Here is a 14,698-nt window from a genome sequence, read left to right on the forward strand (position 1 = left end):
ATGTTAGAAAAGATTTTTTAAATATCAATCTCATTCCACAGAGAAAGACAAATCAAGTAAACCCCAATAATGCTTTAACAGAAACAAAGCAGGGGAAAAAACATTTCACAATTTGCTGAACATTCAAAATGTACTTTAAACAATGAATAATGATTCTCATTCAAAAGATATTTCAGTGCATTATGTACCAGGCATTAGTCCAGGGCCAGGAGATATAGATATTATTTTGTCTGAATAAGCCAGACAAAATTCCTTGCCTTCACAGAATTCTGGCATTGTTATGCTTACTCTTCTTATTTTAATCACAAATATTCTATCTTCCTCCCTTTCAGTATGGTCAAGTACATTACTATATTCTGACATAAAAACTAAATATTCACATATGTATATCTGTTTTCACTGTAAATAGACAAAAGTTAGGCTAATAACTTTTTAAATAATTTCTGATAATTAGGCAATACTTACTGGAGATCCAAAGTTATGACCAACTTCATGAGCAAAAGTAATATGAGAGACTTTGGGAGGTACATGAGACCCATAGTTCTGAACAGTAATAATTCCAGTGTTTAATGACTTCTTCTTACCATCTGAATAGAGTTTACTTTTTTCACATATTCCTCCAGAGCTTCCTAATTCAAAACAAAACAAAAGAATAAATTAAGATTTAATTCCTTCCTCCCCTGAAAAACAGCCAACATATGCTTTAAATGAAAACATTTTGTATTCTGAATCTAAAATACAATTGGCACCCAAATGTATCAAATACTCAAAAATTTCTTTGGAACAAGATTGGGAAATCATTTCAAATGAAAACTAAAAATTTTAATGGCACTCAAAGAAATTCCCAGGATGGAGTACACAGTCTTTACAAAATTTTCTTCATAGTCAAAATGTCCCCAAATTTTTGCTCCCATTAACTTAGCAAAACAATATTTATATTTCTTTAAATTTGAATATATCAGTATTCACACTGAGTCAAAGCCTATACTTTTTCATCTTTTAAAAAGAAAACTTAAGATTTAAGTTAAATGAATACTGAACAAAATATTTTCAAGTAGATTCTGAGAAAGTTACTTCTACAAATAATAGCCGTGATGCACATGAGTACATGATTCACTGTCCTGATACAACACATATGTGTAAAAAAGAAAATAATTATGTCACACGGGTAAAAAAAGAAAAAAAAGAGGGGGATGGAGGAAAGAAGGAAGGAGAGAAGGTAGGAAGGAAGAAAGAGACAAAAAGCAAATGTGGCAAAATCTATTAGTAATTCACTATACTATTCTTGAAATTTTTTAGCAGGTTTGAAATTTTTTTCCAAATAAGTTTAAAAATTGAATTATGATTTCCAATGTGCTTGAAAACACTTTCAAATTTTAAAAGAAAAACTGTATTTCTACTTATGTTAAACATATTCATTTTGTAATTTATCTGTTTATTAGTAGGAATTTGCAAGTTTAATACCAAAAAATCAGTGCTTTCATATCTAAAAGCAGTTTTAAGAAATCAGAAAAAGAGTAACAGGAAAATCAGAAACTGCCTGGTCAACCCATGTCTTCATGTACATTGCACTGAGGAACACTATACTTTCTTTTAATTAATTTTATTACATAAAAACTTTTAGTGAGAAGTTCTTTAGTTTACATTTACATTTTAAAGGTGTCCCTGACAGACAATGGTAGCTCATGCCTATAATTCCAGCACTTTGGGAGACCGAGGTGAGAGGATCACTGAAGCCCAGGAGTTTGAGATCAGCCTGAGCAACACAGCAAGATCATTTCTACAAATTTTTTTTTTTTTTTTTTTTAATTAGCCAGGCATGGTTGCATGTGCCTGTAGTCCCTGCTACTTGGGAGGATGAGGCAGGAGGGCTGCTTAAGCCCAGGAATTCAAGGTTACAGTGAGCTATGATCAAGCAAGCCACAGCATTCCAGCCTGGTAACAGAACAAGACCCTGTCTCTTTAAAAAAAACAAAACAAAACTGTCCCTACTGATTTTTTTTTTAAATGCAATCAACCAAATTAGGGTATTCGGATAACTGATCAAATTATTTCAATTAGCTTTCTATACACAAAGTTACAACCAAGTTGCTAAACCACTTAAAAAGTCTTAATATTTATTAACATCCTTGATAAAGTATGTAATTCAAAACAGAAGGCAATTCAAAATAGATCTGCACAAAAGGCATGGACTACAATTATGCCCTTATTCCTATTAAATATAAGAAAATATATGGGAATAAAGCATAAATTTGAATTACTGGTACTATACGATTTACAAAGCTGAAACGAATAATGTGCTTCACAGAAAAGTAAACTAAAAGTCTGAGCCATATGCAGATTTAACCCAACAAGGGGTTGAGAACCTTTATGATATTCAAAACTTACTATCTTTTCTGCATTGAAAACTGAACAGAGATAAAACACCAAATAATTTGTGAATATTTGATATATTTTCTTAAGCTAGTTCTACTTTTGGCGATGAGTCCTAAAGACCACATCATTACCATTTCTAGAGGCTAGAAAAGATGTAAATAAGTACACTGTATGTAATACCTACAGTATACATACTATAGTTTTAAACAAATAGTAAAATTAACATACTGCTTTAGTGAGGATTTGTCACATGCAAATTGGCCCTATGGAGTACTGTCAAACTTGAATTAAATATAAAAGACCCTACATTGCAAATCAGTTTAAAAAATAAATAGGTATATTTTTAAAACTCTGATAATATACGCTTTTCTGTATTTTTAAGGTCTAGCTAATTTAAGGGAAGATCATGCATAAATTTGAGTATACTCTTCTGAAATATTGGCTTTGTAATTTATAACTTTAAAAAAATTTTTTTACCACTAGATCACAGGTTAAGGAATGTAATTTATATTTTGCTTAACTTTTTAAACAATTGTTTTTGATCTTTACCATTATTGCTTATATGAATAAAAGTTTAATATTTGTTACAGACTAATTGCATAAGCTGGAATATAACAATTATACAGGAAGAAACAAAATACTGTACCTAATTCTATAATTTATGGTTTAATTTTTTTAAAATATTACAAGTAGTTTTGATATGCCAGAAATTCAATTAGTAATAAAACATCATAAGATACCATAGCTAAACTATAACTCAAGCTCAAGTAATTGTTTTATATTATAAAGACTCACCCTACCCCACTGCAACCCCTCAAAAAAGTCTTAGAAAAAATACAACAGTAATATAATACCTTGACAGATTCTATAAATACGGTTTTGATGTGAAGAAATCTAAAATTAATAGCATGCTGACCGTATAATATTAATCTGAGCAATAATTCTGGATCAGATAGTAGTACCATTCCATAGACGTTATCAGGAAACATGAAAGGGCATTCCTTTGGCTTTCAAGTCTGGGAAGCAGTACTCACATGTACTATGTACATCACTGGGTAGAGACCAGAGATGTTAAATATCCAAGGATCCAGACCTGCACAAAATTCCAATAGCAAGTGTCTTATTGCAATATTCTAATGATATAATTCTCCCAGCCTTTGAAATCAGTCTTTTAGACTATGGGTTAAGAATTCAATAGGTTGTGAGTTACCCTGAGAAGTTTGTGCTGAGCTCTGTACGTTCTCAAATTCTAATATATAATATCAAACTAAAATTTCTAAACTAAAAAAAAATAAAAACAGAAGAGACTAATTTCTACCAAATGAAATGTCTCAAAAAATGTTCTTCATAATTGGTCAGAGGAATACTGAGTGGTTCAGGATTAACTATGAAGATGAATGCCAAAGTTAGACTTATTTAATGACATGGATTTATTAAGACTAAGCTCATTATGTTAACTGATAACAGCAAGCTGAATAATATAGGAGCAGAATATACAGTAAGTCCTCACTTAACGTTGTTAAGCAAAATGATGTTCAGTAAGCCCCTCAAATTACATTATTTTATTCAAGGTTGTTTCCTTATAACGTTAATGAGAAAATAAAAACTGGTCTCATTATAGGTCATTTCACTTAAAGTTGCAGTTTCCAAGAACCTATCAACGATGTTAAGTGACGACTTACTGTACCTTACTTAATAAGCCAGCGAAATGGCCTCTCAAAAGGTGTGCCACTAGAGGGCTTCAGCAAATACAGCAGAGCAAAGGGATTATCTAATTTAAAGAATTTACTTTGTTAAGGAGCCAATGATTCAGTCTAAATCAAGTAAGAGGCTACAAGCTTAACACAGAACTCTTAAAGAAAATATTAATCTTTCCAGTTTCATATTTAAGACTGACTTTGGCCGGGTGCGGTGGCTCACGCCTGTAATCCCAGCACTCTGGGAGGCCAAGATGGCCAGATCGCTGGAGCTCAGGAGTTCGAGACCAGCCTGAGCAAGAGCGAGACTCCGTCTCTACTAAAAATAGAAAGAAATTATCTGGCCAACTAAAAATATATACAGAAAAAATTAGCCGGGCATGGTGGCGCATGCCTGTAGGCCCAGCTACTCGGGAGACTGAGGCAGGAGGATCACTTAAGCCCAGGAGTTTGAGGTTGCTGTGAGCTAGGCTGATGCCACGGCACTCACGCTAGCCCGGGCAACAGAGTGAGACTCTGTCTCAAAAAAAAAAAAAAAAAGACTGACTTTGTTTTGGGGACCAGACTTATTTTTTTGGCTCCATTCTAGGCCCTATATACCTTCAAATGGGAACCTTCCAAGTCAGCCCAGTTCACTGGCTATTTCTACTTTTAAGTTGGGTAGGAGGTGTGGTTTTCTCATTAGAAAACCCAAGGCAGCACACAACTACAAGACAGTATTAAATAAAAACAAATAAAAAATAGTATAAAAAAGACTCAAAGACAAGAAACTTACTATTCAAATGTTTCACCCCGTCTTTGTTTTTTCCAGGTCAACTAAGTCAATGAAGAGGACTACAGCTAACAATCTGAGCAACTATGCTGTGAGAATTAACAAACATAACAATAACACAACAAAATCCTTTTCACTACCATATATTTGAGTAGTGAAATATCTACAGAATTAAATGAAATTAAGCCAAATAATACAATAGAACCAGGATGAACAAAGATTAGGCCAAACAGGCCGGGCACGGTGCCTCATGCCTATAAACCCAGTACTTTGGGAGGTTGAGATGGGAGGATCACTTAAGGCCAAGAGTTTGAGACCAGCCTAGGCAACAGAGCAAAACCCTGTTTCTACAAAACAAATTTAAAAATAAACTGGACATGGTGGAATGAGCCTGTAGTTCTAGCTACTTAGGAGGCTAAGATGGAAGGATTGCTTGAGTCTATATAAATTGGAGGCTGAAGTGAGCTATGATCATGCCACTCCACTACAACCTGGGTGACAGAGCAATACCCTATCTCTTAAAACAAAAAAAATTAATAAATAAAAAATTTAAGCCTGAGCAAGAGCAAAACCCTACCTCTACAAAAAATAGAAAAATCAGCGAGGCGTGGTGGTGCACACTTGTAGTCACAGCTACTCAGGAGGCTGAGGCAGGAGGATTGCTTGAGCCCAGCCATGATGATGCCACTGCACTCTAGCCCAGGTGACAGAGCAAGGCCATGTTTCAAAAACTAATAATAAATTAAAAAATTAACAATTTAAAAAATATATAGCTTAGTATGATTTTATAACTCCTCTCTCTCTTAAGGAAGAAGAAAATAGATTCCAGCAACATATAACCTCTACTAAAAGCAGGAAACATTTCAACTTACTAAAAACTTCTCAGAAAAGGCTAGGGTGTTACAGTACATATATACATTACCTAGTAAAATAACTCTCAAATGCACTGCCTCTGGAGTCAAAAGGTCTGGATTCTACATTTTGATTCACGTATAGCTGTGTGATACTAGGTTGTTCACAAAGCTTCTGAACCTGTTTCCTCATCTATAGAATGATGATAGTAATAATAATACCTATACCTCATAGAAGTATTGAAATAATCAAGAAGACTAACTATATATCATTCCTTGTAAAAAATAAAAATAAGATATAAGTCAAATATAAAACTCAGTTCAGCCAGTAAAGACAAAGAGAAGTGGAGAAGGAAGGTGTGGGTGTTATTTCAAGGCAGGAACCCTACACTAGAAAAACTTGAGCCAAAGGAAAAAAATCTCTTCTCTTTCCCACCCTGGCCCCTATTCTTCTGTCCCTGCCTAGCTCATGCCCAGGAGCTCTTGGAAAAAGGTTTTTAAGAGCTGGATTTGAAGATTTAATGTAGAGTAAAGGAAGAGGGCATCTGATGCCTGAAATAAAGAGGAGAGATAATATGGAAAGAAAAAAACAGAGGAGAGCAGGGGAAATGGAGACAGAAGGTTAACAATAGGAGTCTTATTTTTCCATTTTGGTTGCTAAACACTGTATCTTTGCTCATAAAGTACACAGGAAGTATTCCACTTCATACTTATGAAGAACCTAATGACAAAAATACAAGTAACACGTCACACCATTTTCAATCCAGAACTCTGTCTACTGTTACCTCAGCAAAATAAATAATATTACCAATGGTGGTCCCAATATTACAAACAATTAGTGTCCACAAAATCCATAACCCCAGTCTAATCAGCAGGAAAAACATCAGACAGATTTCAAATACACGAGCATCCTACAATATACCTGACCAGAACTCCTGAAAACCTCCAAGGGAGGAGTGGGGACATGGGAATTCTCTAATCTGCTCAATTTTTCTATAAATCTAAAAGTGTTCTAAAAAATAAAGCTTATTTTTTAAAAAATTAAGTTGATTAGATGTGAGGTATCTGAAGACTTAGAAAAATTTGACCCAGTTCCTACAAGACCATTATATTCTTAATGAACAACAGTCTATAGTTAAAAATACAAAATGGCAGGAAGTTTTTGGTTTGAGGTCATACACTCACTTGCCCAGAAGGCATTTTGTGCACAAGCTTTAGAGACAAAAATATTAATGTGATAGTTCTCAAACTTCAGTGTGCGTCAGAATCACCCGGAGGGCTTGTTCAAACAAAGACTATTAGGCCCCACCCCGACAGTTTTGTATTCAATAGACTTAGATAGGGCCTATGAATTTATATTTTAACAAAATCCCAAGTGATGCTGATGCTGCCAGTCCATGGACCACACTTTGAGGACCACTTATTTGTGTGAGACTTAAGAATGACTATATTAATAGATAATACACAAAGCAAAATCAAATGAATCCCTGAGTCTTTATAGCACTTATTAATGAACAGGGAAAAGGAATCATAAACTTTTGTGATAAAATCATCCAGCTATTCCAGGGGAAAAGAGATTTCAGAATATAAAAGTTGGAAAACATGAACTATCATAGTAAAGAGTGAGCTGTACAACCTGCTGACAATGCAAGTAACAAACAGCACAGATTATCATAAAAGACAAATATCCAAAAATATTGCACTATAATATTCAGCCCATGACATAAACTTGTACCGTGATGACATCATGAGATTGAGTACACTTTAAAACATGGAAGAAAAACAAAAGAAGCCTTGGAAATTACAAAAAGGATACTCATTGCTGGCTTAAAAAAGAGCAAGAAATATAAAAAAAAATATAGTACTACTTAAGATCTTAAAATATGCATAACAAATCAAAGAATAAACTAGTAAGAATGGTAATAGAAAAGCTTGTCTTACTCTGGATAAAGGTTAATTTTTCAAAAAAGAAAAAAATGAAGTATCAGGAGAAAGAGGAATTGTTGTATATAGGTCAGAAGACAATAGGCTACTGATCAAACTCTACTCGGCAAGTCTGAAGTCCTTTCCATTCATCTTTCAATTAATAAATCTATATTTCTCTAAACTAGACTACTGATCTTACCATACTATAAATCACAGATCCTCCCCTTCCCCCCACCCCATCAATGTAATGGGAAGGGGATTACCCTATTCCAATGTTCTCAATAACAGTAGTTTTTATGTCTAAGGCAGACTCAGCACAGTGTGGGGCCAGGTGATGATGTTAGCGGAGCTGTGGGTACTGGGGTCTTCCTGCCTACATCTCTTTCCACGTAACACTTCCCTTTTGTTAAAATAAAGGCTAGAAATAAAATAATAAGAAAGAGAGGCTTTCTTTTCTTTCTACCTGCTGCTCCTGAGCAGGGTTTCTCTGCTCTTTATCTCACTACAGAACAGAAAGCAAGAGTACAATTTTTCCCTTTTGACTCTAAGTCCCCTATTATTAACTTTTGTGGAAAGATTATGTTTCCTTTTGGTTTCAAAAGTACCACTTTTTTCCATAAAATTACTTATTTCAGCAACTAAATGAATACGGAAATGTCAGGATTTTTCCCTGTACTCTTCTCAAAATAAAAAGTTGCTTCACCTATTTTGCCATTTACATTACTCTTCTCAATCTTGCCCAACTCAAGTATTGTAAATTAAGATATTGTACAGACATCACTTTCTCCTATACTTTGAAAATTCAATCTGTCCTGAAAATGGCTTTTTGTTTCAAGTAGTAAGTTAAGACATTGTTAGGTAAACTACCTGAAGGTGCTCCAACCCAAGCCAGACCAAGTACGCCATCATCAAAATCTCGGTCTGTGAAGACATAGGCCAAACAGTAGTCATCATGATTCTGCTCAGAATTCAATTCCAGAAACTTCTCCACACCAATATTTGGGAAACGGAAAGGATTTGTAGGGTCCTTCTCATCAGCAGTTGTATTGATCTAAAATCCAAAACAATAATTAAAATAAGCAATTAACATTAGCAGAGCCTTAGTGTCTCTGCTCACTTCCTTCTGCATATACCTGAACAATATGATTAGGGTCTGATGGAAACCAGGCCTGAATTAAGGCTTCTAGAGTTGTTCCCACTGCCCCGATTCCTGAGCTGATCATAGAAGTCCAAAAAAAGGCCGAGCGTGGTGGCTCACGCCTGTAATCCTAGCACTCTGGGAGGCGGAGGCGGAGGCGGGTGGATCGCTCAAGGTCAGGAGTTCGAGACCGGCCTGAGCAAGAGCGAGACCCCATCTCTACTAAAAAAATAGAAAGAAATTATCTGGCCAGTTAAAATATATATAGAAAAATTAGCCAGGCATGGTGGCACATGCCTGTAGCCCCAGCTACCCAGGAGGCTGAGGCAGTAGGATCACTGAAGCCCAGGAGTTGGAGGTTGCTGTGAGCTAGGCTGACGCCACGGCACTCACTCTAGCCCAGGCAACAAAGCAAGACTCTGCCTCAAAAAAAAAAGAAAAGAAAAGAAAAGGCAGGGTAGGGGAATTAAAATTGAAGATGTTAAATTTCTGAGCAAGTATTTACCAGATTCCCAGATACCAAGTGCTTTCAAAACCTCTAATAAAGGGAATACAGTTTCTCAAATTCAATCATCTGAATAAGTCTCCTTCAGTGCTAAGCTCCTAAATACGGTGACAAGTATAAAGATATAAAACCCTAATTTTAGCTAATTACCAGAACATAAGATAGATTTGAACTCAAGACTATCAGTTCTGCAGACAAATCATTTTCTTGGTTCTCCTTGCCTAAAGAGTCACATGAGTTAAATCCAATTAACAGCAAGTTCATTTTTTTTTTTTCCTGAATGTGGGCAAGAATTTTATTTGCTTTCTAATTTCAACTTCTCTTACTATTTTAAGCTGAGTTCCTCCAGATTGTTTCTTCTGATATTTAGCTACTATACTCCTGGTGAAGGTTCCTCCTTCACAATCTGAAGAATAATCTATTCTAATACCAAACTTCTTTGAAACAAAAGCTTTCATTTATTATCCCCTATCTCCTTTAAGAGACCCCTGCCTGTCCTCTGAAGTCCTAGAACAATTTGGCTCTCCCCAGGTAAGCCAGAGAATTACAAACAAGACTTGATAGAGGTTAAAAAAGGAATGTATGAAAGTAAATGTTTTTACTAGAAGGCAAACTTTTAGTCTATTTGAAAGTGTTGGTAGTAAAAGGATGATATAATGGTTGATACAACAAGAACTACAGGTCTTTTTATGATCCATACCCTCTCGTAAAACCAAGAGGCTCAAAAGCAGGATAGCAAAAACACCATAAGGACAGATTTCAGAATATTTGGTCTCTCCATTAACAATTAACCAAAAACAATCAGTTATGGTCATTTAACACACAAAAAATTCAAAAGTAAGCACACTACATATTATAGATAGCCCATGTTTAATGACATGCTGTAGATGGCTTTCCTCCACTAAATATAGAAATGAAATTCCCTGATAATTCTGTAATATTGGCTACAAATAAAAATTACATCTCAATCTTAGTTACCTGTATTAAAATGAGATGATTAATATTTAAACTGTTGCTGAAAATACAAATTTTAAATTATTTAATGGGTCATGAACAATCTCCAACAGATAAAATTTAAACCAAGGTTTTAATAAGAGTTATAATCTAGAAACAACCACATTATTCATTTATATACATATATCTCGTCATAATACAAATCATTTTCCTAAAAAAAGTGCTTCACTAAAATTTGTTCTGGAGTTCTTCACTTTTCACTACTTAGCACTTTATTGCTCTGCCCACTTAAACAGCAATATTTATGCCACTTATCACTTTTACTTGCTCACATACAGGTTTACATTGCTCTCAGGATATATGCAAGCAACTGATTATGAACAGTTCTTATACTGTAAATCTACAGTATAAAACAATCCAATTTAAGATTTAATCATACTACTTTTAAAAGTAAGGACCACCGATAGCTATGTTACTAAATATATGTATTTACTAAAATTTTCTAGCACATACTTTTTTTATATAGTCAACCATATTTTTTTTAGTATACGTGATGCCGAAGCAAGCACACAGTCAACCATATTTTAAGAAAACCAGGAGAGCACAAATATAAAGGAACCCTGTGGCAAATACTTTCTTGTGAAATGATATTTTTAAACTCAGGTGTTTATCTAGTTTATAAATTCTTAAAAGCTATACACATATATTTAGAAAATTCAGAGAACTTTTTAAACAGCCCAATTTTGTCAGTAATTAATATAATATTTATTTGCAATTTATAACATTAAAATTAATCATCAGTGATCCTGTGGCTCTGGATTAGCATTTCTCAAAATGTGTTCTGCAGTATTTTGGAATCTCAGTTAATGTTAATTTTAAAAAGGTTCCATGGTCAAAGTAGTTTAGAAAAGTATGGGTTTCTTTCCTGCGGGACTTCTTAAAACTTGATATATTTTAGTGTGAGCTGTGAATTTTCAAGGAGATTATAGTATTCAATGTTTTTCCAAGTTCCAATTTTATTTAATATTTAAACCCTGCATCTATCCTCCTTCTTTCCTGATGCACCAAATGGAATACATACCAAAAAATATTGCACAAGGCAAATCTTCAGAAACTGGGGAATAATGTTGGGGGATGGGGGAGGGAAGTCAAATAGTATATCTGCAATTATTGAGAGGTTAGGGCTTTCTTGATGGTATATTAATCAGATTAGATAGTATTTTACCTCTATTGTAGTCCAGATTAAGGCCTTTAATTCTCAAATCATAAACCCAAGTATCTGTGTGTGTGTGTGTAAATGCCAAGAGTAAAGATAAACTGCATCAGTAGATACAATTTAATTTCAACTATTAAATGCATATAAAGATGAAGTAACAAGGAAGCATTTTTCTTTTTGTAAACATGATTCCAACTGTTTCACTTTTTAAATGTTTGTAACTATTGAAGTTTCTTACTCTTATGCGTTTCACCATAAAACTGATGTTACGGATTCCAGAGAAGTCTGTGGTCTGGTAAATTGTATCAATTGCTTTAACATGACTGGATATCTGTCAATTTAAAAAAAAGAACAGTATTTTAGAGGCAATATTGAAATATGAAAAAGATTATTAATTTCCATTTCCAAAATCAAGAATTAATTATTCATGTTCCACCACATTCAATTTTTTTTTTTTTTTGAGACAGAGTCTCACTCTGTTGCCCAGGTTAGAGTGCCGTGGCATCAGCCTAGCTTACAGCAACCTCAAACTCCTGGGCTCGAGCAATCCTCCTGCCTCAGCCTCCCGAGTAGCTGGGACTACAGGCATGTACCACCATGCCCGGCTAATTTTTTCTATATATATATATATATATATATATATATATGTTTTTAGCTGTCCGTATAATTTCTTTTCTATTTTTAGTAGAGACAGGGTCTCGCTCTTGCTCAGGCTGGTCTCGAACTCCTGAGCTCAAACAATCCGCCCGCCTCGGCCTCCCAGAGTGCTAGAATTACAGGTGTGAGCCACCGCACCCGGCCCACCACATTCAAATTTTAAAATGCCTACAACATATACTAGATACATTATATACTGGATAGCTGGGCTGAGAGGGGAGATTCTGTATCTTTTCCAGATTCTTCCCTGGCCAACAGCAAACATACACTCTTGTTTCAGTCACATAAAAATTTTGTTTCCTCAATCCATCCTACAATGTCACACATCCATGCCTTTTCACATGCTTCCTCTGCCTGGAGTATTTTTCTCTGTTTATCCTTGCAACTTGCCTGATAATATCAGGATGCTCAATCATTCCCTGACTTTAATCCTTCTATTGCTGTACTTGTACATATTCCGTAAGCTTTGCTGACCACTTTCTATATACTAGGCACTGTTTTAGGTGCAGGGAATATAGTGGTGAACAAAATACAGAAGGTCCTATATATTTACAGACGTTTATTCTAGCAAAGAAAGGGAGGAGGGAGGTAACATAAATATAAAAAAGATATATTCAGATTTTGCTAAATTCTAGGAGGAGTAAGCATGGTGATAGAACACAAAAGCATTTATTTACCTAGCCAACTCCCAACTAAACTCTCTAGCTGCTAAACCACTCTGTATACAACCTTCCCAACTTCATTTATAAAAAGCACTCTTGCTACCATTTTTATGTGAAAACATGTATGTACACTTTCAAAACTATTTTTGAAGAAACTGTATAAATATAAAACAAGATGGTCAAGTAAAAGTAGTAACAATAATAATTTCAAAGGTAGCCCAAGCTGCCAAACATTGCTAATGAAAGTCATAGAGTCCACTATAAAGTCATGCTTTCTAATCACAGCTGAGCCTAGCATTCTTTTATCCAATGCTCACTATTTCTACTCCCTTCCCAACAGTGGTGGCTCAAACATTTCTCCACAGTAGATCATACTTCATATTTTACTGAAAGTTCATCTCGACTTTCCCCTCTCTTTATCTTCAAATTTCCCTATCTTTATCCATCTCTATCTTCCTCAAAGGGTAACTCTTCCTCTTAAAAGGTAACTTTTCTTTATTCCTGATTCCAACTCTTAGAGTATCTTCAAGAACATTTTTCTTCAAAAGACATTGTGGATATTCAAGAACATCAGTATTTCTTTCACTTATATCTTACATTATTTCTCTACTGAATTTTTTCCCCTTCCTGTCAACTTGTTCACATAATCCCTGAACTCCCTTTACCCCCAAATATTCCATATTATTTCTAAACCACCATATTTTCTATTTTCACTTTTCTTGAAACTTTCACTGTCTTTGCCAAACTTACTGCTTGCAATGTTTTCAGCCTCACATTCTACTATAAAACCTTACTTAAAGCTCATCAATAATCTAACAACTAAAAGTTAATTACCTTTTGTGATCATTTTTTTTGATATCTCTGCAATGACACAATTATGTACTTTGTCTTAAAACTTGTTTATTCCTTGGCTAATCCTACATAATCTCCAGCCTCCTGAACTATTAAATTTTTCCTTACTAGCTTCTCTTCCTCCTCCTATTCACTATATACAGATATATTCCAGTTTTTTCTCTTTTGATTTCATTCTCTTCCTACATTTTCACTATCTCTTTTGTACCCTTCAATTTCATACAGAAAGCTCAAGGCTAAACTTCTCTAAGCTCCAGTTCCACACTTTCAAAATCCTACGGGAATGATCACCTGGCTTTCAGACATATCTAAAAATAAGCTCAACCCCACCACCTAAATGAATTCTATCATTTATACTAGTGCTACCTCCATCATCCCAGTCACAAATCCTTTGGGTCAAAAATACATTCACCAAATTCTCACTAGGTACCTTCAACATGAAGGACATTTTGAAGGGTATCTTCAAAACTTTATACTTTAGGGCTGAGAAAACACAAGTGCAAATAATAATGTAACTTAGAAAATTTAACTCTCTTTCCAAAACTAACCTTCAGTGTCATCATGTCTTTCAGGAAATCACTTTCTTATACCTCTCTTTTGAATGACACTGAAATACCTTAACTGGTCTTTCAGTTATCTGTTTACTTACCTTACACATTTTGCCACATAGCAACTGAAAACACTTTTTTTCCCCAAAATGAGATATATACTTGCTAACTTTAATTTTTAAAGGTATAATAAAACAATAAGAAAACATGAGAACTCCTAAAATAGTGCATAATATAAATACCTGGGCAATCACAGCTTCTCGTGTTCCATAATATTTAAAAAACAAATGATCAGTCTGAATATAAAGCTGACAAGTGTTTTTTTCAGCTGAAGTTGTACGTTTTTTCCTCAGAAGTTCTGGACCATTAGCAGCATGTTGTTCTTGAGGTGTCTATACATCAAAAAGAGTCATTTCTGATAATTAGTATGCTCTAGTACTACAATTTTATATAGTTAAGAATACATATTATAAACAAGTTGATATTCTGCTTTATTATGTAACACCATAGGTATTTCTGCTACCATGAAACATTCATAAACATT

General features: G+C 34.5%; 1 protein-coding gene across 2 annotated transcripts in view; it reads right to left on the minus strand.

The window, feature by feature from the left end:
- The window catches only part of ADAM10 (ADAM metallopeptidase domain 10), a 127,642-nt gene that overhangs the window by 35,763 nt on the left and 77,181 nt on the right, over nt 1-14,698 (minus strand). For both annotated transcript variants that reach the window (XR_006729826.1, XM_045530224.1), the window contains exons 6-9: nt 14,397-14,546; nt 11,674-11,766; nt 8,490-8,673; nt 466-629 (exon numbers count right to left, since the gene is read on the minus strand). Coding sequence is in view for 1 of the 2 variants with exons in the window: in XM_045530224.1 (XP_045386180.1) it covers nt 466-629; nt 8,490-8,673; nt 11,674-11,766; nt 14,397-14,546 (591 nt within the window). In the remaining variant the exon portion in view is untranslated. The remainder of the gene's footprint in view (nt 1-465; nt 630-8,489; nt 8,674-11,673; nt 11,767-14,396; nt 14,547-14,698) is intronic.

The sequence above is a fragment of the Lemur catta genome, chromosome 1 (genome assembly GCF_020740605.2).
Source record: "Lemur catta isolate mLemCat1 chromosome 1, mLemCat1.pri, whole genome shotgun sequence".
NCBI classification, from domain to species: Eukaryota; Metazoa; Chordata; class Mammalia; order Primates; family Lemuridae; genus Lemur; species Lemur catta.